The sequence below is a fragment of the Mustela putorius genome, unplaced genomic scaffold (genome assembly GCF_011764305.1).
Source record: "Mustela putorius furo isolate JIRA1106 unplaced genomic scaffold, ASM1176430v1.1 tig00000551_pilon_pilon_pilon, whole genome shotgun sequence".
Taxonomy (NCBI): domain Eukaryota; kingdom Metazoa; phylum Chordata; class Mammalia; order Carnivora; family Mustelidae; genus Mustela; species Mustela putorius.
This window is the reverse complement of record NW_025421412.1, coordinates 5,502,150-5,528,040: the sequence shown is the minus strand read 5'-3', so window position 1 is coordinate 5,528,040 and position 25,891 is coordinate 5,502,150. Positions and strand designations below refer to the sequence as shown.

At 40.0% G+C, this 25,891-nt stretch overlaps 1 protein-coding gene across 2 annotated transcripts; it reads right to left on the bottom strand.

The window, feature by feature from the left end:
* Positions 1 to 260: 260 nt before the first annotated feature.
* ARGLU1 (arginine and glutamate rich 1) lies at positions 261 to 25,891 on the bottom strand. 2 transcript variants are annotated; one of them, XM_045081332.1, is made up of 4 exons: positions 25,280 to 25,890; positions 17,134 to 17,359; positions 14,758 to 14,841; positions 261 to 1,146 (listed from the first exon to the last, which is right to left on the bottom strand). In XM_045081332.1, the coding sequence occupies exons 1-4, from the start codon at positions 25,624 to 25,626 to the stop codon at positions 982 to 984; spliced, it is 822 nt and encodes a 273-aa protein (XP_044937267.1). In that variant the 5' UTR covers positions 25,627 to 25,890; the 3' UTR covers positions 261 to 981. The 2 variants fall into 2 exon arrangements, 1 of the variants encoding a protein (XP_044937267.1); XR_006607122.1 differs by having other exon boundaries at positions 1,064 to 1,146; positions 14,758 to 15,326; positions 25,280 to 25,891.

The following is a 25,891-nucleotide window of genomic DNA, read 5'->3' as shown; positions in this document are numbered from 1 at the left end:
ATTTAAATCTTCTGGGTGCTTAGTCTTTTTTACAGGTAATACTGAAGTCTTAATTGCCATAGCAGCATAAATTAGGTATTTGTAAAAATAGCCATTAAATACTAGTCCAGGAGTATATTTAATGTACATATAAATCCTACGTTAAAAGTATAAATGAGGAAATAGAGTATAGTTCTAGGATTTCTAAACTGTTGACCATCAAAAAGTAAACCACCCTCTTTAAGACTTAACAGAACTTTAAAAAAAATTGCTTCAACATATGAATTTAAGACTTTACTTTATTCAGCAAAATCATTTATTTACACAATGGGGAATGCTGGTTTGATTTTGTCAATGAAATAAAAACAAACTGAACAGAGACAATACTGAACTGTATATATATTTTGTACCAGAGCTGACCAACTGTTTCCTTACCTGTATCAGGAACATCAAGAGCAACAGTCTCACAAGGACACTGGTTTAACAATACACCACAGAGGTCCAGTAACACCCTGGGAGCGTCCAATGCAATTTCCAACTTTTTCTTTTTTTATAAATATATAAAAAAACAAAAAGTCAGCAAAACCAGCATTATGATGTAATAGACAGAGTATAACTCTGAAGTCAATGGGTCAGTAAAAACCTTATCAGACCATCCAGTTTACAAAGTGATCTGCTCTTCTTCAGACCACTAATACAGAATCCAAACAGATGAAAAATAGATCACTTTCTAGAAGACAACAATGATCTGATAAGGATCTGACTTAATGGAAGTTTAAGGGGGGATAAAAAGGAATGCAGAGCACAGCCCCTATTAGAACAAGCGAACTTTTCCAGATTTTCCGAATTAAAAAAAAAAACAAAAAAAAAACAAAACAAAAAAAAAAAAAAAAAAAAAAAAAAAAAAAAAAAAAAACAAAAACAAAACAAAAAAACCACTTCAACATGAAGCTACCATACAAAGTTTTTCCATTTTTCTTTGTAAAAAGTTCAGTTTGCGATTTAATCCTGGGTTTTTAGTGAGAAGGACAGTTTGGGCCTGGACTTCCCCTTGCCCAGGATAATTTTTTGTTCTTCTTTTTGCTGACGTTGTCGCTCTTGTTCTAGTTTCATCCTTTCCTCATGAATCTTTCTTTGTTCTTCAACAATTCTCAACTGCTCTTCAGCCTGAAAGTAAGAAGTAAACATCAGAACCTTCTGTGAATTTGTCTTCTAATAGTAATACTGGGAGACCATGTGACCGCTTACAAACAAAACCCTCCTACGGTCACACACAAAGTGATCAAGGAAAAAACAACGAGGAATTAGAAAAGAACTTCTTATTAATTCTGCCTACATTTTCCGATTTTGTTATGAAAAATCAGAAAAAAAAGCACTTACCTATTTTGAAAATGGCAATTTCAAAATCATGTTTTAAGATCAGCATAGATTTTGTCCTACTGACACTTTCAGTGCATCAGATGAAGAGATTTTCAATCATGAATAAAGGCACAGATTTACCCAAAGAGCAGGTCATCTATCAATTACTACAGATTTATCATTAGAAAGACATAAAAGAGTTTAAAGAGAAAAATCTCTACTGGGGCTACAAAACATTATCAATATACAACCAAGAAATACTAAGGACCCCTTTCTCTGGAGAGAAAAAACTTCAAGACCCTTTTCACCTAGGTGACTACAAAATGCTTTTTTTCCCTTTCAAGTGGACACTGGCATAATTAACTTCTGCAGGGCTTCAACTCCTTCAGTCTTCCACAACCAACTCTCTTCCTGTGCTGTATTGTATATACATTTCCCGTCGTCACCAAAAAAAAAAGTTCAGGCAATTCTCCTTCTCCCTCCTCATCAAGTCTCTCCCTGCTGCCCCCACCAACGCCCACACCCCACACCCCCAGCCTTATTTCTCACCCCTCCCATCTCAAGGAACATTAAGGCAACATGTGCTGGTGATCTCGATGTCAGAAACGGTGTGGGGGGGTATGTGTGAGGAGGGGGGCGGGGTGGCTCCTGCTTCTAGTGGGCAGAGGACAGGCATGCTATTAAATATCTGACAATGCACAAGTCACCACCATCCCCCCCCCCCCCCGCCGCCGCCAACAACAAGGAATTATCTAACCCTCAATGTTAACAGGCCTAAGGTTGAGAAAACCTGCTCTAATTTGGGGTTTTAAACCTCAGGAAAATCACTATCTGACCTTCAATTTAAAAACATTCACTGCATCCTCTGAATGCTTTCCTATTCCCAAAGTCCGATTTTAAAGTCATTGCTTCCATCTCCACTATTCTACTAAAATGGTTTTCTAGATGGTCAGAACTACAATGCTTAATGACCTCTTTATTCATTCTTCTGTTCATTTGAACTTAGGTCTTTCAAAAATTTTCTCCCCTCCCACGTTAACACGAAACACTGGTGACTCAAAACATTAAGGCTCTCCACCTGTTCACTCATGTTTATCTGCACTGATAGGCTTTTTGTTCAGAAATAGTAACATTCAATGTGACTGCATTACAGGCTTTATGGCAGAGGACAGGAAAGGTGACGGACTCTGGTATGCAACATAAAATGTTTACAAAAAACAAACCAAACACCTGACTTTTATATACCAACGTGACACAAAGAGGTCTGTTTTACTTTAAGATGGTGAGGATGTAGACAAAAAGATAGAGAGACAGTAAGGCAAAAATCCACTGTAACCAAGTAAAGGTCAAAGATAAAGATCCAAGTTTTGTTTTTTTTTAAAGATTTTATTTATTTATTTGATAGACAGAGATCACAAGTAGGCAGAGAAACAGGCAGAGAGACAGGAGGAAGCAGGCTCTCCAAGGAGAAGAGAGCCCGATGCGGGGCTCGATCCCAGGACCCTGGGATCATGACCTGAGCGGAAGGCAGAGGCTTTAACCCACTGAGCCACCCAGGCGCCCCAAGATCCAAGTTTTTAAAAAACTGAGAATGTGGTCAGCTGGCAAGATGGAAAACCCAACAGACAGATGAAATAGATCTTCCATCTCTCAGATCTTGTCCCTAAGCTACAGCTGGCTAATAGGCGTAGCTACTGGACACACATCAGGGAGACCTCTGGGAACCTTCAAAGTTCAAGATTCAAATCCCCCAAACCTAACCACAGAATAAATTAGCCCTTTCTATGACCTTCCCTACCACCACGCATATTCTGCAGCTGTCTTCTGTCTCCTCCCTCCACCCGGACAGGGGCAAACAGCCAACCCGTCGGTTATCACCTCCTTCATGCTCTCTCTTCCGCGGCGACGGCTCACCTGCAGCTCCATGTGCACCGCCACCGCACCAGCGCGGGGCCCCACCTCCTTCAGACACTTCACGGGATTTCTGTGTTCCCAGTCTCCTCATCCACCCCACAGAATATGCTACCAAGTCTCACCGTTTTGGAACATCATTTTGTTCCTCCATGCCCTCAAGCTTCCAGTGACTTCCACCATGTGCAATATATGGACTAACTTCCCAAACGAGCAAACTATTTAAGACTTTCTATAATCTGGCTCTCACTGTATATACACTACACACTGTTCTTTCTCAAATCATGCTCGGTTTCTATCTTGCCTCCCCTCTCCTCTGCTCGTGCGTTCCTCCCCCCTACCGAAGCCTTACCTGTACACCCACTTCAAACCACCACTCTGGCGCTTAAGACTTCCACTGATTATTACAAGAGAAAAGAATTAACTGCCTTTGATCATCTTTAGGAATTCATATGCCAATTCCTTTATCCACTTGTAACAAATCATCAGACATTTGGGTAAGAGTTTGGCAAAGTGCGATTAAATCAAGGTAAAGAATCTTCACTGTGTGTCTGTGTGCCTGAGAAACCCTTATGACTATTAACATTGAGACTCACTCTTCCCTACTCTTCCAACTCAGCCCTTAGAAAAGCAGGTTAGAACCTTGAGAAGGATCTGAACATCACACCTAACCCTTAAGAGAAATCTAAAATTACTATCACACTGACAAATTCCAGAGATACACACTGCTATCTCATGAAGAGTACTTCGGCACTACTTACCAAAGCTCTATCTTCATAATGCTTTTACCCAGTAAATGAATTTCCCGGAATAGATCCTATAAATAACACTTGCATACATGCAAAATTGAACAACTTTTTTTAAAGCAATGTAGCTTTCAAAAGACTGGAAACACCCAAATATTCCCCAACATGGGACTTCTAAACTATGGAAAAATCTATACAATAGAATACCGTGTAGTTAAAACAAACACAACAAAAAATAGGAATCACTACATACTGAAATGGAAAAATCCCCAAGTTACACTGTTAAGAAAAACAAAGTCCCAAACAGTCTATATATAGTATACTATTTCTCTGCAAAAAGGGGAGAATAAAAATACGTGTATTTATAAATGCTAAAATATGCATTTTAAACTCTAAAAAAGACAAAAAACATAACTGAATATACCCTTTAGACATGGTAATGAAAAGTAGGTGGATGGGGAAAAAAGATATAACCACTTATTTTTCTGAAAAATTAATTTGAATGATGTGATCCCATGACCTAAATTAAAAACAAGCAAGATTTTTAAAGCAAAGTCATTTCCTTCATCGATAGGAAATACTAATTCTATACTGAAATTAACTTTAGGTTGGGTAAAGAAAAAACAAGTTTCAATTTCAGTGACGTCTACAAATACAGGAGATAAAAGAGTGTGAGTGTGTGTGTGTGTGTGTGTGTGTGTGTAAGGGATGCCAGAATTTCTCTGGTTCTCCCTTAGTGTTAAACATATAGTGCCTATTGTAAGTACCTGATAATGAAATGATTTTTAAAAATGAAGAGAGCAGGTGAATATATCCTGTCTTTATGTATAAATATTTGTATTCTGTTCCATTACAGCTTTAAACGAAGCATAAATGCTATTCAATTACACCACAGCAAAGACAGACTAGCTAAGCAAAACCCAAAGCCTATTTTAATATAGTGCTTTCTCAAATGATGAAAATCCGTCTGTGAGGTCTGAACCTACACCTTCTCTGCTAAGTATTCTTCTAAACCTGAGCCTCCCTCTGTAATCTGACATGCCATTTCCTTCCTGATGACCCCACTTGCGAAACATGCACTCCTCCTCCTCTAGCCTTCTGTTGTTTCGAACGTATGCAAAAGCAAGCACTATGCCAGGGGTGGGGTAATGTGTATGGGTACGCATACAGACGGACAATACTAAGCTCTGTTACATGGATTCCATGATGGACATCACAGAGGCCCAAGAAAAAGCTAACACCCACCATACCAGAGCCACGAAATTAGGGTAGGCCTTCCTACACCATGAGTCCAGAGCCCTCACAAAGGTGGCCTTCAACCTTGCACCGCCATTCCGAAGAGTGACTGGTGAGATGAAATACCTGAGCGCAAGATAGGCCGTTCTAGCAGGAGGACCTATTCACTCTCCCAGTACCTTTTGCCCCACTCCCCCTTTACCCAGAGGGCCCAGTGCCTTTATTAAAATTACTCATTTCTGGGGCACCTGGGTGTCTCAGTTGGTCAAGTGTCTGTTTGCCTGACTCAGGGGTCATGATTCCAGGGTCCTGGCATTAAGCCTGCATTAGGGTCCCCGCTCAGAGAGGAGCCTGCTTCTCCCTTTCCTCCCCACTTGTGCTCTCTCTCTCACCATCTGTCTCTCTCAAAAAAATAAATTAAATCTTTAAAAAAATTATTCTTTCCTAAGCCTTTTCCTTCTCACATGTTCTAGAATACTGTGCATCAAGGTGATCCTGATGTGGAAATCTACCCTCTATTCAAAATACATATGAAATTTTATAAAGTTTTAAAAATACAAAGAGAAGTATTTGGTATCAGAAGGAATTACAAAAACGATAGGAAAGAATGAAAAGTATTCCAATTAGGAAATCCTGCCGCTACACGGAAATAGTAGTGGGTTTCTACATTTTAACCTTCCCAGACACATACCTATTGCACTCCGCCGTTTATAATTCTATGATTCATCCTCCCCTCTATAACAAGAGTAATGTATATCCCACTTCAGCTAAGCAATGAAAAAATATTAAAAAGAAATTTGATATAATTAATTCTGACCCTTAGCAAACTACAGGTCAGTAGAATGTTCTAAACTTATTAATATACAAGGTTAAAAAAGTAACACACAAAAGGATTAAAAAAAGCAATCCCTACCCATGGCAACTTGGTTATTCTGACAATTAACTCTTACAGTACATACTGTCATTATAAGATAGTAGCTACCATCTAAAAAGAATGCCAGCACCAGCCACTCTTCCCAGCCCCTTTCCTTCTCAATTTAATTGCCCAGTTATTAAATATGTTTATAATCTTAAATATATTTTTGGAACTTCAACCCAGTGTGACATCTCCTGAGACTGAGTATTACCTGATGCGGAGACAACGGCTTCAAGAAGGAAAGGACAAGGAATGGACAACTGAGATTGACACGGGATCCTCGGTACAAGAATCCCTGTCCTCCAGAGGTCTGGAGACAGCTCTGGAAAACTGCCAGAAGAGCAATCTCAAACCTTCAGCATTTTATCATTTATGTCCTAAAATTTCACAAAAAATGATCTCATCCAGATGCAGCTCTTTTAATCTTCTATACCCCCAATTCTCTTTCAACTCAGTTCTTCCGTTTGTCTTGGTCGTTCTTTCGCTTTTGTGGAAGTTTCTGAAGTGCTTGCTGACACATGGCTGTCAGCAAGATGGCATCTTCTCTGGTTCTTATATCAGATTTTCTCCCCTTCCTTTTTCCTCCACTTCCTCCTTCCTCCTCCTCTCACTGTATCACTCACCAAGTTCATTCTCTCTTTGGTTCCTACAGCCACCTTACCAATCAAGCCCCATCTTCGGATGGGTTTTTCAGTGGGTTTCTGGTTGACAATGTCCTTCAAGCCACCCTATACGATGCTAATACACTAACATCCAAAAGTTTTAAAAAAATTGTTGCTGAAAATACCTTAAATGAACTTTTCATCGTATCAACTAGAAACATGCCTCTCACTGACTACACATCCTTCCATAACTCCCCCATTTCATTTCAAATTAAAATAGTTTTTAAAAGATTTTATTTGAGGAGAGAAAGAGAGAGAGAGAGCACAGGCACACAAGCAGGGGGAGCAGCAGGGGTAGAGGGAGAAGCAGACTCCCCACTGAGCAGGAAGCCCGACACAGGGTTCGGTTCCATGAACCCAGAATCCTAATCTGAGTTAGAGGCAGAAGCTTAACTGACTTGAGCCACCACCCTCACATTAAAATATTTATACTTTTTAAAAAAGATTTTATTTATTTATTTGACAGTCAGAAATCACAAGCAGGCAGAGAGAAAAGGGGAAGCAGGCTCCCTGCTGAGCAGAGAGCCCGATGTGGGGCTCCATCCCAGGATCCTGAGATCATGACCTGAGGCAGAGGCTTAACCCACTGAACCACCCTGGCGCCCAAATTAAAATATCTGATTGACATTTACATTTGATGCCATGCCATATTTGCCTGTTTCTTACAATGTGTAAATACATCAATATTAACTGTCCTAAATACTGTGCTTTTAACTTTTCTATGCTCACTGTAGTAAAGAAGGTCCGTTCTCTTTCCGATTGTATTAGTTTCCTGTAGCCACTGTAACAAAGCTGCACAAACTGGATACCTTAAGAGAACAGAAATTTATTCCAGAGGCAAATAAGTCCCGAATCATTATTACTGGAACAAAATCAGGGTGTTGACAGGGCCACCTTCCTCCTGCAGGTTCTCAGAGGGAATGTGCTCCTTGCCTCTCTGAACTTCTAACGGCTGCCAGGACTTCCTGGCTTGCCACATGTATTGCTCCAATCTTCAAGACCAGCATCTTCACATCTCTCTCTGTTCTGTGCTCATGTCACTTTTCCTGTATGGAAGTCTACTGGGAATCTTAACAGTCTTTTCATCACTGTGTCCTCCTGTCCCTTTCAGTCCAAGCTGGCAGGGTTTCTGCTGATACAGCAACCCTGAAAACACTGTGGATCTCCCACATCTGGCAGGCCATTAGACAAGAGACTCCTCAACGATCTTTCCTGGATAAATCTCATTTACTCGTGGCATTTGCTAAAGTGGCTGAGGGAACCTATGAGTCACATGCATAATCTCTTCAGCCCTTGCAAATGGCTGTCCAGTCATAATCTTGGTCTTCTTTCCAGAGTTTTTCTAACAGTAATAACCAACTTTAGCATCTTTTGTAATCTAGATAGGTTGAAATTTCCTCCAAACATCAAGTGCTCTTTCCTTTTTAATTTATCAGTTTATTTATCTATTTATCTCCTTGAGTTTTACTATCAACTACCAGAGGAAAGCAGGCTGTACGCAACACTTTATACTTAGAGTATATATGTAAGTATATATATATATATTTACTTAGAAATACCTTCAGTTAAATAATCAATTTCAACCCTTACAAGCTCCACCTTCCACACAGCTGTAGGGCACAGTCCAGCCGGGTTTTCCACCAGTAGACAATGAGGACCTCCCTTCCCTTCCAGCGTCCAGTAACATCTTCATTTGTTGTCCAAGCCCTTACCAGAAGCACCTTTGAAGTCCGTATTTCTACCGACAGTATTTTTTAAAGCAGTCTAGGTATTTTCTATCATATGCCTCAGAACTCTTCCAACCTCTGTCCAACTTCGAAACCACTTCCAGATTTTTAGGCAACCAATTTCCACAAACTATGTAGCTCAAAACAATGTAAAATTATTCTGGAGGCTAGAAATTCAAAATCTGGATCACTGGTCCAAAATCTGAAGTGTCAACAGGGCTATGCTCCCTCAGGAGGCTTGAGGGGAAAGCCTATTGCTTGCTTCTTCCAGCTCCTGGTTGCTGCCTGGATTCCTTGTCTTCTGACCACATCACTCCAATCCTCAAGGCCAGAATCTTCAAATCTCTCTCTGCTCTGTCTTTAGCCTTCTCCTTTGTATGCACAGTGTGGTAAAAAAATCTCCTTCTGCCTTCTTCTTGTAACGATACATATGATGGCATTAAGAGCACGGTGGATGATGTGGGATTAACTCAAGATCTTTAACTTGATCATAATTGCAAAGACCCTTTTTTGGGGACACATTAGGTAACATTCAGAGATTTCAGAGATCAGGACATAATAACACATGGGTTTTTTGTTGGTGGGGGGGTTATTTTCCAGAGAAATTTCTAAATTGCAAAGTGAGATCTACCTTAAGTTGGTGGAACACTTTTCACATATAATCAACTTCTACAGATGGTCCTATTTTTCTTCATTTCTCAAAGCAATGATGAACATGGTAAATCCCCTATTTTGCAAGTGGGTAAGGAGAAAACTATTTTCATTATTAAGGAGCAAAAATACACTGTAGACTTATGATTTGCATATATTTTAAAACTTCGAGGGCATGTGGATGGCTCAGTCAGTTAAGTGTCCAACTCTTGGTTTCAGCTCAAGTCATGCTCTCAAGGTCACCAAATCGAGCCCCCATTAGGCTCTTGTGCTCAGCATGGAGTCTGCTGGGGATTCTCTCTCCCTGTCCCTCCAGCCTGTGCACTCATACTCTCTCTCTCCCTCAAATAAATAAATCTTAAAAAAATAAAAATCAAAAGTTCCCAGTTAAAATTAATTTTATATCATCATAACGTAGTAATTTTTATAACTGTATTAGAAATTGTCAGTCTCTTATTATAGTTCAAGTATTCACAAGCAAAGTAACCAGGTTCCATTTTACTACCATCTTCCTTCACCAGTGAATAACCTGAAGGCCATTTTCTACTGATACAGCCTCCGGAAATGACATTTAATTCCAAGCAACTCCTATCACTTTTCTTAGTCTGTTTCCCTTTCTGGGTAAGTAAGATTCTTACACATTTCAAAATAATACCTGGGCTTTTCCCAGACACATCACAAAAAATGTGTATGGAAAAGAGGAGCAAAAAAATTTTTAGGTATCATTTTTAACATTTCTTCAAAAAGTTTAAATTCTCCCTTGTATTAACAAGGGCCTCTCAAATATTTGAAGATAGTTATGTACTGCCAATACTAAGCCAGAACTAGAAACCAATCTGCCAAAAGGCCAAATCCAGTCAAGCCAAACCACGTGTGAATTAATTCTTGTTTGATGTTATGAATAAAACGTGTTGAGTAATATTCTTTTGCCTCCTACTGAACCAATAAAATCAAGCATCCTGACAAACAATTTGGAATGTGCACAAAAACTACCCTCGGTCTGGAACACCTCATAAAAATTTTACATACGGGGGGGCACCTGGGTGGCTCAGTCGGGTTAAACGTCAGCCTTCGGCTCAGGTCATGATCTCAGGTCCTGGGATGCAGTTCTACATTGGGCTCCCTGCTCACAAGGATCCTGCTTCTCTATCTCCTCCCCGCCCACACTCTTTCTCAAATAAATAAAATTAAAAAAATAAATAAATAAAAAAAATAAAAAAGAAAAGAATTTCACATACAAGAGAGCCCATGTGGCTAAGCTAACGCAGTCCTCACTACCGTCATCACTGCAATCAATGTGAACATTTGTCACAAGGACCTACTTATAAGTCCACTGAAGAGTGGTTTATATTTACTTTCGTAATTATTTTTATGTGATCATGAAAGTGATGTATGTTAGTTGTATAAAATATAGGAACTGGATAAAAGTATACAGTTACATATAAGTCTCACAATAGAGACTACTAAGCATTTTGGCATATTTTTCCATCTACTAAACTGTGCAAGTATACTTTTCAAATTAGCAAGATCATGTATACATAATTTTGTTTTTAGCCTTTTGCCCTGTATTACCAAATACTTTTAGACTACTGAAAAGCCAACTATAAGCACAGGTTATACTTCATCTATAAACCTGCAAAATTTTCACTATTCTAAATAACATGGTGAGATTTTTTTTTTTGTATTACCTTATTTGCATCTGATGCAGTTTTCACAAGATAAATTCTCAGAAACAGATTTAAGGTTGCTGATATTTACTGATTCAGTCCTATTTTCTAAAATGGCTATGGGCCATTACACACTCCCTCCATTACCATAGAAAAGGTCTCTCTATACCTTATTCTTGCCAAAACTTGGTGCTAATGAGGAAAAAAAAAAGTCTTTTCTATTGGTATTTACTTATACAGAAAAAGAAAAGCGTGTGTGTGTGTGGCGGGGGGAGTCACTTCTTAGTTTTCCTACAGAAGCTGGGATACTGGGATGTATTTTCAAGAATTGATTATAGCACTCTTCATTCTACTTGTGTAAATTCTCATGTATATCTTTCACTTTTTCCATGCGGGAGTCAGTCTTCTTTACTGACGTGTAAGAAATTGTTGCATTATTCTTTCATGGTTATGTTGTTTAAGAAATCTCCCCCAGGGTACTATCTTTTCCAACCTGTCTTTAATCTACTTTCAGACAGCGTCTACCATTACTTATCCCACAAACTTCTTACTACACAGAAATTTGGTTTACCACCATAGCTATTACTGCGCCTAGCCCACCATCCTCGGAGAGCCCACACACTCTTGCCTTTAATTCCACAAAATCCCCAAAAGGCCTCTGCCAGGCTTCATTTCCTCACACTCCTGCACCCACTGTAAATTCAATTCCTCACAGGCCACTGAGGTTGGGCTCATGGGGTTTTTTCCAGGAGGTTCCCAGGCCACCCTGAGGCAGTTACGCCAATTACCACACATCCCACTACCAAATACTTTCCTATTACTTTTAACTTTTCCTGGGACTGTCCCTGACTCCACCATTAATACAGTAAATACTTCAAGAGAACTTAAGTTCTTGTCCATTTTTATTTCCAAATCGCTTTTCAGACACAGTAACTTCTCAGTACAGATTATGTGAATAGTTAAGCTTGACCACTGCCTCTTTCTCCCTTGCCCTCTAGAAGTAAGAATGCATCACTTTCTTCTCCTCATACAATGCAGCGGTCCACATTTCTAGCATATTTATGACGTCACAAAGCAAACGGAACTGCTGGTGCGACAAGATAAACGAGCACTACTGACATAACCAGGACAAGTCCCATGCTACCTACAACACTAGCACACTCTCCTTCCTTTCTTAAATACCTACTCTTCTAATGGAACATTCAATATAGACCATGTGATATTTCCTAATAAATTGGTAAAAAGATAAAAACAAACTTGCTCAAAATCGAGAGGATAAGGAATGAACAAAAACTAAAGAAATCTCCATATGTGCCTGGCATCTTTATGCAGCAACATTTCCTGGTCTTCTCCAACACAAAGGATGCTCCACTTTCCCTGCAAGCCTATGACTCACTGCCAACAGAACCAAGTAAAAATTAATTTTGTCCAACGTGGACAATAATTTCTTAAACTTCAACTTTATAATATATAGGAAATATATGAGTTCTGTCCAAATCCTTACCAAATATTCTCAAATTCAAACTTCGTTTCTCCAAGATATCTTTTCACTAAAGTCTACGGATAACATGCAGTCAAAATAATGTCACTATATAACCTATTCTATCAAGCTCAAATGTTCTAGAACACCACTAGTCTAAGTACAGCTCATGAATCAGCAACAGTCTGCAAACTATAATGGATCTATAACAAGATATGTAGAAACCAGAAGTGTTTAAGAAGCTTTTATAGCCACTTGACCTCATTTTTCTAGTAACTTATCTTAATTATATTTTGCAAAGTAGAGGTCTGAGACAAATTAGGATTAAAAGACAAGAACAAAAATTGGCCAATTACTACCACTTGCGAAGAAGCACTGCTCTAGAGTAAGCTTGCTAATCTTTTCCCAGTAATGACATACAGAAGTCATATTTTTAATTTTAAGATCCATGTCGGTAAACAAAGAAAGCTGCCAAAAGGAACATAAAGAGCCCAACCAAGTTCCCCTAGGCACCACACAGCCCAGATCAGAAGGGATCTCTCGGCAGGACCTAACAAGTTGAGGAGCTCTGCTCTGTAGGTCACTGGCATTCCAGGAGACCCAAAAACTGAACTCACCAGGCTAACGAATTTTTTATCACACTCTTAACGGGAATTCTGTTCCACCTGCTTGGCAATTCTGATTCACCATGTTAAATACCAACTATACTGTTCCTCCTTTCTGGAAATATCCGTGCCTTAAAAACCACTCTGTATTTACCTTTCAAGTTCAACCTTCCAAACTCAAATTAAGGTTCCTTCTTTCCACCTTCCTTCCTTCCTACCGACACTGAGCTTTTCTTCTCATACAGCATTACTAAAAAAGGTATGATCACAGACTAACTGATGATCATGTAGTGATATATCTTATAATTACTCCTCATCCATTCACAGTGCATCACCATTCACAGGGCTTTTGCTACCTTAAGAGGTTTTAAGGTATTTTCATGCCAGCCTTTTTAACAGCCAGGACAGCAGTATTAGCGAAGAATCCATAGTGTCATCATGCTAAGTCGCTTCGGGTATTTCCAGTACTGGCTTTTCTCTGGGGTATGCTATCTTTTAAAACCTCATGCTTTAGAATTAATTGCTCCATAGTTTTAAGGTTATGTAAAAAGTTACCGTATCAACTATAGGACACATTACTTATGGTCCTTCTCCTTCACCCCTACTCTCCTTGGGATTCAGTGTCAATTAATGACTTAGCCCAACTCCGATCCTTTTCAGTGCCTTTATCAACAGTCACTCGAATTTCTTTTTCTCTAAATCATCCACCTGGTGCTTACAACTTGCTCCCCACCCTCCAAGTCAACAGTGTGACTTGGCAGCAAGTGTCTCTTACAACTGTACTAGTCTCAACACATTTCTAACTAGACAAAACTTCTGAAGATGTCTAGAACCAAGACTACCTCCTGGGCCATGTCTCTAGTCCTGGGCACTCGACAGCACTCATCCCCTATTCACCCTAAGATTCCTTCCATCTCTGACTTACATTCTTACTGTGAAAGAGAATTCCTATATGCTACCTTCAAGGGAAAAAGAAATTTTTCCTTCCAAAGCCCATTCTCCTTTTGTTTTTTGGCTTCCTTATATCCACAGTCCTTTAATTCTAGCTTACTTTATCATACAGAGACTGCTTCAAAGTATATACTCTTAAATGGAAAAACCTAGGACATCAAAATTTTTGTTCTACTTTTTCACTCCACTTCAAATACTAGTCTGTGCTAAAAACAAAGAAACAAACCAAAAACTCAGAAAGCACTAAAAAACAGAACTGAGAGGAAAAAAACAGATTAGTTCTTTTTCTATTTTTTAAAAAACTACCTCAATATTCTTATATTGGCTTCTTTATTAAAATGTTTAAATTGCTCTGAATCACCTTTTATATTCCCAGGTTATAATTACTTCAGTCTCCATATTCCTTGCTAGGTTGTAACTTGGAATAGGAAAAGAGCTTATTAGTCTGATACACTTACTACCAAACATATGCTACCTACTTTACCTAGTAAACAGGGTAACTAATGTGAAGTGAAATGCTGCATTTTAGTTTAAATACTTCCAAAACCTTTGCTGTTATTGTTTAGGCGTAAATGTAAAAGAAAAACTTTGGAGTGGGGTTAGTCCAAATCTCCCAGAAAACCGGTCTTAAACCACTGCAAATCTTAGAATTTTCTCCATATATAGAATTTCTGGATAGCCGCAGTTAAGATTCCTCTGGAAGACACTTAATAAAATCTAGTCAACCATTCCGGCTCTTGCCTCAAATCCCTGAAAAGGGCCCTGAAAACTCCAAGAAATATGTCAGTCATAGAGCACAAATCATCCCATAAAATCTGAAAAAATAAAGCAAATATAAAATACTTTTCACGTATGCTTCATACATACCAGTTTGGCTTGTGCTTCTGCAATTTTTCGATTATTCTCTTCCAGTATTCGCTCTAGCTCCTCACGTTTTGCACGTTCTTCCTCCTAAAGGGGAGGACATGTTAAGATGTTAGAAAAACAAAATGTTTATTTTTACTGATAAATATTTACTAATCTTCCTCTGAACTTTTTTGATCTGACTTAGAGGGTAGCTATATAGCTACCTTCTGTCTGACAAATGATAAACTGTGCAGCCACTAAAATTTGTTGCTAGCACGAAATTTAAATCATCCCTCCCAGTCCAAACAGCAACCGACTAAACCCTCCCTAATGACAGTTTCCTGGCAATTATTACTAATACTTTAATATCACACAAATCAACAAGGACAACTACAAAACTGGATAGTATTTACCAAATTAAAAAAATAATATATAAAATATAAATAAAGTGAATATTTGTCTCACCAATTATGTATACCTACGTATTCTTTACCTATACTCCTTTAATCAGCATTAAAAGTTGAATATTTACTGTCTTGTCCAGTGTCCTGCAGAGTGTGCTCCTCGGCTGCCATACGCGCCAGCTTCCTCTTTAAAATGATTTGTACTGTTAGCTTGGCAATACCTGCATCAGCAGCTCAACCATTTATAAAGAAACAACATACAAGGAAGGCTGAGCTGAGGAATGCAGATGTTTATGGTAAGAAGGAACAAAAAATGTAATTCATCATTCCTAAGGCAAACAATTAATAAGAAAAATACATTTACTGTTAGTGAAAAATACAAATGGTAATCCATACTTCATGGAACTAAGGGCTCTTCCATGGGGAAAATGGACTTAACATTCAGATGTTGACAATTTCTAAAGGCAGCTTATCTTGTCATCTACAGTCTGAACTGAGATTCAGGAATCCAGGGGGTGCATGGTCCGGAAATAAAATTCTGTAATTTATTTTTTATTGGAGAATTTAATGAGATTTTATAATGCAAACTATATGAAGATTGCTTGATGGTTTGGGCAGTGCTCAGATCACAGCATACATATTCAAATGATTTTAATATTTGGAAAGACTGTCAGAGGGTTGTGTCCGTGTTAAAAAAAAATTGTTAATATGAAACAAAAAGCAAACGAAGAGAAAAAAATCTTCCTATGATTAATAACTCGCTACAAGATAGCACCATTACTCCAAAATTATCTTCATTATCAAAAGCACTGATATAAATAAAATTTCATACATTCAATTGCACAGTCTGTGATAGCTACCGAATACAGACACATGTATCTACTTAAAGACAGCACAAGGGAAAATGCATTTGAAAAGCTAAGCTTACTGGAAAATAAGAGAGATTTAATACGATGCCAACTTGTCCACCATAAGGCCAAGATTAACAATGATAGGAGACACATATTCTGAGTCGAACATTTAAGTTCAAGAAAAGAGAACTACAGGATTTTCTATGGCATACACCAATGGAATTCATATTCATTATGCAAACTACGTCAAGGGACACTCAGGGCCGTGAAGTAATTTGCCTTAAGTGTTTCAGTGACTTTCAACAAGTTTTAGGAACCTGGAGTAATCAGTGCAAATAAGCCATAAAGCTTCAGTAGCAAATTACTGTCTCACAGAAAGACATTTTCAACTTCTGCTCCAGCTGCTGATAAAACAAATCATGTGTTTAGCTTGACTCCAGACAAGGACAACCTGTTCCTTCATAACTCTCTAGAGAAAAAAAGGAGTTGTTAGTAGATACTAAAAAAGTGGATGAATAATCTGGACATTTTTCCTAAAAAGATTCTTTGAAACACATTAGGAAAATGGAGGGCCTTATGATCAGAGTGCTAGAATTAGTCCATTGTGTTGAAGCAGGATTTAGGGTAGGGGGTGAGGGGTAAAAGGACAAAAAGAAGAGCAAGAAAACCTATGCATCAAAAGCAGGTGCTGTCACTCAATGTCGGGCCCTGCTCTCTGTAATCTGACTGAAGGCAAACCGCCTCTCACAGTCTAGGCAGTAAGAATGATACACAGAGAAGAAGAATACACATCCACAGGCGGATTTTCACCTTTTCCCTTTACCGCTCCCTGTCTCCCTCCGCCCTCCCAAAAAAGAATGTAAGTCCTGCAGCCATGGCAAAAGTTTCAAACACTTCTCAAATATGTAAGTCAGTTTCATTAAATCAAAAAGTATCCTTGAATATGTTTTATGAAAATAACTTTTAAATATCAGTCAGCACTTCTGAATAAGGCTAAAAAATTAACTTTCGCAGCAATGTTAAGTTTAGATGAGAAAGGAATTAGTCTGTATTCCATCTCTTTCTGAACTGAGCAGGAGGCACACCCAACACTGAAAGTTTTGCCATGGACTGTCTCTACTTTCCAAACGACCGAGCGTTACCTCTCTGGCTTTTTGGGCTGCAAGCTCAGCTTGTCTCTGTCGCTCGAGTTCTTCGAGCAACTGCTTTTCCATGATGCGCTTGGCTTCCTCCACCCTTCGGAGCACTTCTCGCTCAATTTCATCCTTCCTTTTCTCCAATTCTTCCTCTACCCTTTTTGCCACTAATTCTTCCACTCTTCGTGCTGTTTCTTCCTCGATGAGTTTTTCTTCTATTTCCTGCTGCCGACTGGCAAACAAAGGAAAAAACAATGACTCAGATAATATAAGTAAACCTAACAAAACAAGATATAAATCTGTCAAACACAAAGCCTAATTTTAAAATTTTATAATTCATTTTCATGCAACATTCAAGGAAATAGAAGATACCCAAATTAAGGGATATAGAAATTCAAGTAAGTATGAAGTATTTCTGTTTTCTATCACTTTCTAAGTACAAAATGACTGGTATGTATATAAAAGGAGCTTAGTTCATTAGTTTTCATTTAGAAACTTACAGTAAATCTGAAACAAGAATCTACTTTTTTGGTATCAACTTCATAATGAAAAGACAAGCTGTTGTTAAGTGTACAGACTTGCTCATTTGCCAATGCACTCAGTCTAAGGGTTAAGCTACAGAAATCAAAAGAAAGTACTATGTAGCAAGCTATTCAGACAAAGTTCACCCCTCTCCCCCACTTCCACTAGCAAAATCAAAATAAATACAGACTAAAAAAGATTCGGACTGCTAAGGCAATGTAGTGTTAACTTTTACTGAAAATACAGGCCAACTTAATTCAGGTCCTGAACCTAAACACCTTTTACTGTACCTTTTCTTTCTTTGGTTAATTGATTTTTCAATTAAAAGCTCTTCAAGAGATGGGAAAGTGGGTGAAAATACATTGTCAGTTCTAATAAAAAGTTCAATGAAGCATGATACTGTTTTAATTATTTTAATCACATTTAGAGATTATGAAAACAACTTAATTACTCAAAACGAAATTCTGCACTGAAAATACTGACATTTACCAAGGCACTACAGTGTAAACCATGCACATTTTATACCACTGATACCCAATATGATAGCTCCTTGGTCACATGTGCTTAGTCTGAACTGAAGATCAGTATGAAGAAAATGTATAAGAAATCTAATAGCTATTTGTATTTGGTTACATGTTAAAATAACAACATCTTAAAAACTGAGAATATATTAAAATTAATTTCACTGGTTTCTTTTTAATGTGGCTACTGGAAATTCTTAAATTACAGATGTAGCTCACATTGTATTTTCTATTAAACTGCACTAGATGAGACAATAATTTGTGTTAAATTAATAAATTCAGAGGCTCTGGAAGTATATCTAAATCCCAAGAAGACAATTTGTTATTAGTAATGCTTTCAACTTTCTCACAACCCACAAAATTAAATACAACTGTAACCTTTGTATCTTTTGATGACTCATAAATATGTATGAGCCAGTCATTCAATTTACGTGTTTAGTAAAGACTTTATAGCATCTAAGTGACCTTTAAACACCCAAATCCACTTCAACTAAACTCTATTTTGGGGGGTTGATGCCAATTTGATTCAAGTGCTTTCATTCTCAACTTCTGTTAACTTATTCTCAGTGATACCATATTAATACCAGTGTTATCTCTAACATTGTGATTCATTTCAGTTCCTGCATTTATAATCTGTTTTTCTGTCAAGGAGATAGTAGCTACTTGAAAGAATACAATTTTAGGTTGTAGATATATGCAATACCCATTCTGAAGACTCTGTTGCTTGTTTCTTAAATATTTCCTCCCAACACTAAATTACTGATTTTTATCTAAAAAGATACGAAAGCCTAATATGTAACTATGCTCCTTTTCCTTTTGAACTTCCAAAAAAATACAGTTTAAGGTAGTTTCAAGGAGCCTTTATTTATAGCAGCTCAATAAAAGAGAAAGCTAGCTACTCCCAACACTAAAATGAATTGCTAGAAATATCTAAAGGAAATGAGGCAGTGATTTCAGAAGAAATTAAACTACATTTCAAATATAAAGATTCTGGCTTCTCTACTTCATCCAAAGAGAGAAATATGAGCTGAAATAAGTAAACCTGATAATTGCTGAACAGGAATGATGGGCACATTGGGGTTATAATATTCTCTCTACTTTTGTATATATCTCTAAGTTCACATAATACAAAGTTTTAGATGTATATAGGACTCCCACAAACATACTTTCTTTGCTAGTTGGTTCTTATGGTATTAGTAAATGTAAAGAAGCCTAAGAAGAAATTTTATTTTAAAATGTCAAAAATGGTACAATTCAACTCTTAAGGACAATGTCAAACAGTTTCAACTAAAACTTTCAATATAAGGTAAAAGGAGAGCGAAGAGCGGAGAAGGCTTTACGTTAGATTATCATCAGAAAAACTGCCAAACAACTTAGGAATTTGGTAAAGATGGAAGACACTTGATACATATTCAGCGTTTTTCAAGCAGTCCCTAGGTAACAGCAGTAGCACAACGGCTAATGGGGCCACATTTCCAGAGTTGGTCAGTAAGGAGAAAAAAGACTAAATAAATTAATTCAGTTTATTACTTACTGCAAAAGTCAGATCAGCACGGTGTGAGCTCGCTCTCTGGTCCCACTCATGGACACCAAACCCGAGGGGCCAGATGACCACAAAAGTGGGGAGCAGTGGGGAGCTCTGCTGCTAAGGAGTCCATCTAAGGACAGCGCAGGAGTTTTATAGCCTGAGGGAGGGCAAGGGGAAAGTCCCAACCTCCAAGGAGACGGGGAGGATGAGAAATGGCCCAGTGGAGTTTCTCACCAGGCTGCTTATCTCCCTTTCTTCCTAGAGGAACCACAGGACATACCACCATGACTGTAATTAAGCCCTTCTGCTGGGTTCCACGTGGAGACAGGCAAGGTCAGGGCGCCACAGCAAAACTGCTCCCCTGCAAGTTTATCAAGAATGGGATTTTCTGTTGTTGCTGTTATTCTCAGTATAGTTAAAATTACCATTTCAGTAATCAGAAAAAAATTTTTTTACAGAAATTTTTCAGTTTCTGCCCTGAAAAGTATTGCTTCAATTCCCCTCTCCCCTCCCTTAAGTAAAAAAACAAACAAACAAAAAATGTATAACTGAATTAAAAATGAGCCTGTCATTACTGATGAAAAATGTATTATCATAATCAATGATAAAGTAGCTCTGAGACTCATTCTCATAAGAGATCCTGAAGCTTTCTTGGAAAAAAACACTTGTTCATAAGTACTTCACAGAGTATCATTTAGTGTCACTGCCCACCCGCTGCTGCGAACCTTCCTCACAGGAACTGTCTGTCACTCTCTTGATGGTTAGGGTCCCTAAGCTTTTCCTCAGGCTCCTCTGCTGAATACATTCCCCGACTAAGAATTTGTACCACTGATGAAGCTTCCGTTTTCAATGGAACTAGTATATAAAACATTAGGCACCCATTTTCTCCATGCTTTCAGAAATTTAAACACACCAGTCACAACCAATTTAAAATGTCAACTATTAAAACAGCAAGGGCCAGGCAATACAGTACGGAGTATGACTTTGTATACAGCAACTGGCCATATTATTATTTTAAATATAATATACATAGAAATATTTTTCAACACAGACTCAACCCTAGCAGCTTACTTCTAGGAAGTGCTTCATAACATCAGCAAACAGCAGTAATTCGGTATTGACATGGGACCAAATACTGTGCCAACAGCTTTATACACCATGTCATCGATTACATCTCTGATGGTTCCTCAGGCAAAGAACAATTTCTTAGCTGGGCTCCAGCTCACAGCATTTTGCTGAGATGACTCCCAACCTAGGTGGACTCTAAAGCTCATCATCTCAAGCACCACACTACCCTACACTGTTTCTCCAGGACAAAAGTGAAAGGCAAAAGCATACGGGAAGATGTAACTACCAAATTGGTTGTTTAAAATTTTTTTTATCAACATCAACTAGATCTTATGCCCTAATACTTTGTCTTAGAGCCCTAACTTCCCCAAAAGGCACAGTTCCACATACTGAATTTGCACATAAAAGCTGCTCTTTGCTCTCAAGATGAGCTCTTCAAGTATTCTGAGAATCACTCGTATAGATCCCAGTTCAGTTTAGATACTTTAATTTAGAAGGCTCTTAATCTGTCATGCAGTTGAACATTAAGCATAATCAAACATAGATTAGCACAGGCTACAGTAAATTATTATACCATTAACATTTACTGATTTGCTCCAAGTCATTTACAGCCACCCGTGTTTTTCAACATGCACAGTTAATACAACACTCATAAAGCATCTCAAAAGAATACATAAGAAATGGCTGGTACACAGGAGAGAGGTAGAACTTTTGAACTCAATTTTGAAACATGTGAATTAGCTATTCAAAAATGAGGAAAAAAAGGTTTAATGCTTAAGGTCTACCTTTCACAGTATTAATGTAACTCATAACTTCCTAAATTTACCAGGCTCGATTTGGTTCCATGTACATAAATTTTATGACCCAACATTATTTACTGATACCCACTGTACGCCAAGTACGTCAATACTGCAAATGCAGTATTTTTCTGATCTTCATAATAAGCAAGACCTGTATCTCTGTTTCAGGAAAAAGAAATCAAGTTCACAGATGATTTATTCAAGGTCTCACGACTATAAAGAGCAAAGCAATTTGGTTTCCAGTATTACCAAACTTTCTAATTGGTTAAGCCCAACAGAATAATCTAATTTTGCTGTCTGGCGGTCTCTCATCTAACACTGCATCGCTTCAAGCACACGGACACGGTGCATTCTCCTGACATCCCTTCTCTGCTTCCAGGAAGCACTTGTCTTCCTCCAACAAACATTCCCTAAGGTTCTTTCAGTCCTCTGAACCAGCTGCTCTTTTGCCTCCATGCTCTTCCTGGGTCATTTCATCTCCTCCCCAACATTTCTCCCAGGCCTCAGTCTCCCTTATCAACCAGAGATAACCTCACCATATCCAGATGTAAGAGCCCACGGTGCAAGTGACAAATGGAAGCTCCCCTTGATTTTTCCTTGTCTTCCATCCACCAGGTTTCTGACATTTTAACTGTCTGCCACACAGTTACTTAGACATTTGGTAGCTGAGGTGCAACAGCCACAATAGAAACATGAGAGCCAACATTCATGTTTTATTTCCCGTATGTTCCAATCCAGTTTTATTTGCACTAAGTGTTTCTTAACTCTGTCCCTCTTTTCCATTCCAATAACCACCACCTCACTACATCTATGTGGCTTTACTGCAACTAGTTATCAATCCTACAGCATTTCGTGCAGGTTTTTGGGGGAGAAAAAAAAGCCCACACTGTTCACCTCCTGAAAACTTTTCAGGTTTCTAGGATGAAATCCAAGCTCCTTAATATTAGGCACACAAGACACTTCTCGTAATTCCCAGCCACTATGTACCTCCCCAGTCACTCCATGATTTTAGTCCTTACACACCTTGCTCCACTCAACGTTCACTGTTCAACCGCTCTTTAGGGCCATTCCCCTCTCTCCCCTCCTTCACTCAACCATGAGTGGAGGGGACTCCACTTTGGCCCACAGGAACCTTCCTGTGCCTCGCCTGACAGTCTCTCTTATTTTCTCTTCATCTACCACCCACCATGCTTAGAAGGTGCCTACCTATCCATCATCTCTCTTTTTATGATCACATGATGATCACTGAATTTACCACACTGTATTATAATGTAGCTACTTCTAAATCATTAAAGCTTTTTGGACAGGGATCAATTATCTTTATATTAACAACACCTAGGATAGTATCTGGCACTTATTAAATACTCAATAAATTGTTAGCTGAATCATGAGCTAATCTACAGAGACTTGTAGACCTACAACTACTTATGCCCATTTTCATGGCTCCAAAACCTAGGTCTTCCCATTGTTCCCTCTGTTATTTCCAAGACATTACACCAAATTAAGGAGTACCTGCTGCATGGCGCAGAGGAATTCAGAGTATAGATGTCTGCTAGCTTTCCTCCCTTCATAAATGCTAATGGCAGTTCGTTCCTTCTGTCAACTTGGAACTATACAGCTGCCCAATTTTCTCATGTAATCCCTGTATTTTGTCTCTACTATTCATGTATAGCTTGCTAAACACTTCTAATTATTCTTTGCATACCAGGTTTCTTTCATTTTTCCCACAAGTCTTAGCTTTCTAGTGAATGGCAAATCATTTCTCTTTGGACATCTGTTTTCAAATGGAAAAATTATCTCAGAGATGTCTTCAGTAATCTTTCAGATGTTCATCTGCTGACATTTGAGAGCTGCATTTTTACAGCGAAGGATCTTGTTCCAGACCAAAAAACCTGGATTCTATACAATCAAGGTTGTGAAACAATTACTTGTATTTGGTTTTCATATACAGATACATATATCAAGAGTTCTACATAAAGAGAAAAAGGTATGCAGCAAAATAACTCTCCTGGTACTGCTTCCTCTGTAGTATTATTAGTGTTCCAGTCCTATGCCTCTTAACTTTGCTTCTCAGAAACACTCTGCTGGGGACGCCTGGGTGGCTCAGTGGGTTAAACCGCTGCCTTCAGCTCAGGTCATGATCCCGGGGTCCTGGGAATGAGTCGCAAATTGGGCTCCTTGCTCTGTGGGGAGCCTGCCTCTCTGCCTGCCTGTGTGCTTTCTCTCTTTCTGACAAATAAATAAAATCTTAAAAAAAAAAAAAAAAAAAAAGAAAAGAAAAAGAAAAAGAAAAGAAAGAAACACTGCTGGAAAATTTACATAATACAAACCCAAACATATAAAATTTTAAAATCCCTAGGGGCGCCTGGGTGGCTCAGTGGGTTAAAGCCTCTGCCTTAGGCTCAGGTCTTGATCCCAGGGTCCTGGGATCGAGCCCCGCATAGGGCTCTCTGTTCAGCGGGGAGCCTGCTTCCCTCTCTCTCTCTCTGCCTGCCTCTCCGTCTACTTGGGATCCCTGCCCTGTCAAATAAATAAATAAAATCTTAAAAAAAATTTTTTTTTTTATATTTAAAATCCCTAGACAACTCAGTACACATGTATCTGTCCCAGGAAAATCCTAAATTCAGTTAACTTTCCTGCTTCATGTGCACTTTTCTACACATGAATTCAAGAACTGAAGAAGACGGTTGGTTAAAGAGGGAAAGTCTGCAAACTAACTTTGGGAAATGAATACCCAGAGAATCAAAGGACCATGGTCTTAAGCCAAAACAAAACGCCGCATTTTAAAACCAAAAGATCAGTTTGGAATTATTTGCACCTACTCTGGGGTCTAAAAATACCCGAGAGGACTCTTTCAAAAATACTTTTACCCAAACTATATTTCAAGCTGGGAACCTTACCGTGACGCTGATCTTCCCTAAATTAAGTTCTATATGTGAGCAATGTGAAAGTAAAAGCAAATACGCAAGTGCCTTTTAAATAAAAGTATACTAAGAAGGAAAACGAACAGCAGGATTGCACTGAAGTTTGCCGCAGAGGATTATAAAGCAACGTAAAGAAGAAGTGTAAGGACGCGAGTGAGTTCCGATGGGGACGGTGGTTAAGCAGGTGCATTCAAGTGTGGAAACTCATGGTACTTGTGTCTCGAGTGTGTGCATTTTGTTTCTGCAGCTCACAAAATGACAAACACCCAGCAGGTTCGAAGAAAAAAAAAAGAAACGCAGGCGCGACCACCTTTAACAAAAGGAGCGCACTAACGGAAAAGGCATCTGGGGGTGTCCTGCGGGAGCCCCGGCGCCCTATTCCCGCGCAAGCCGGGTCCCCAACGGAGGCTTCGGTGCGGGACCGCCGGGGCCGGCGGCGACCTGCTCCCGCGGGCGCACTCCTGCCGGCGCCGCACCGGCCGGCCGCGGGGCTCCGCACGCCGCCCCAGGCGCGCACCCCCGCCCTCCCCGGCCCGAGCCACGCTCGCCCCGCACTCCCGGCTCCACCCCTGCTTCCGGCACTCGGCTCCTCTCGCGCCAAAATCGCGTTCCCCGCTCCGAGCCTGCCCTGCGCAAGCCCCACGGTGCTCCTCCCCGGCCGCCTCGTGGGCCCGAGCTGCCCGCGGCCTCCCGCCCGGCCGCGGGGCACCCTCCCGGCGGGTTCCTGCGACCCCGCCGCCCGCCGCCCCCACCCCCGGCCGCCCCGCCCCTCCCCCCGCGGGCGCTCACATTTTTCGCTGCCGCTCGAACTCCGCTTTCTTCTCCTCCTCCTCCCGCTTCTGCTTCTCGTCCAGGCTGCTGCGCTTGCTCACCGTGCGCCCGAAGATGTCGATGCGGTCGGGCGGGGACGAGGCGCGCTCCCGGTCCCGCTCGCGCCGGGACACGGCCGTGTTGGTGGAGCGCGAGCGGGACCGCGACTCCCGCCGCCGGTTTCGCTTGCTCTCCCGGGATTTGGAGCGCTTCCGCACGCGCTCCTTGTCCCGGGACCGCGACCGCGAGCGGCTCCGCTTCTTGTTGTGTTTGCTGCTCTTGGTGTGTTTGGAGCGGGACGAGCTCCGGCTCCGAGACCGGCCCATCCTTCCGGGCGACGCTGTGACTAACCGCTGGCCTCGGGCCCCGCACGCGTCCCACCGCCCTCGCTCCCGCCTCCGGACGCCGGCTGGCCGTGCTGTCGAGACCGGGGGAAGGAGAGCGGTCAGCCAGCTCACTTTATACCGCTCGCTTAGGTCGACGGCCACCACCAAGGCCGCCTCCAACGACAAGGCCGCAACGCCAGGAGTTGCAAAGATGGCAGCCGCGGCAGCACCGGCCGCCCTCCCCACAATGCCCCGCGCGGAACGC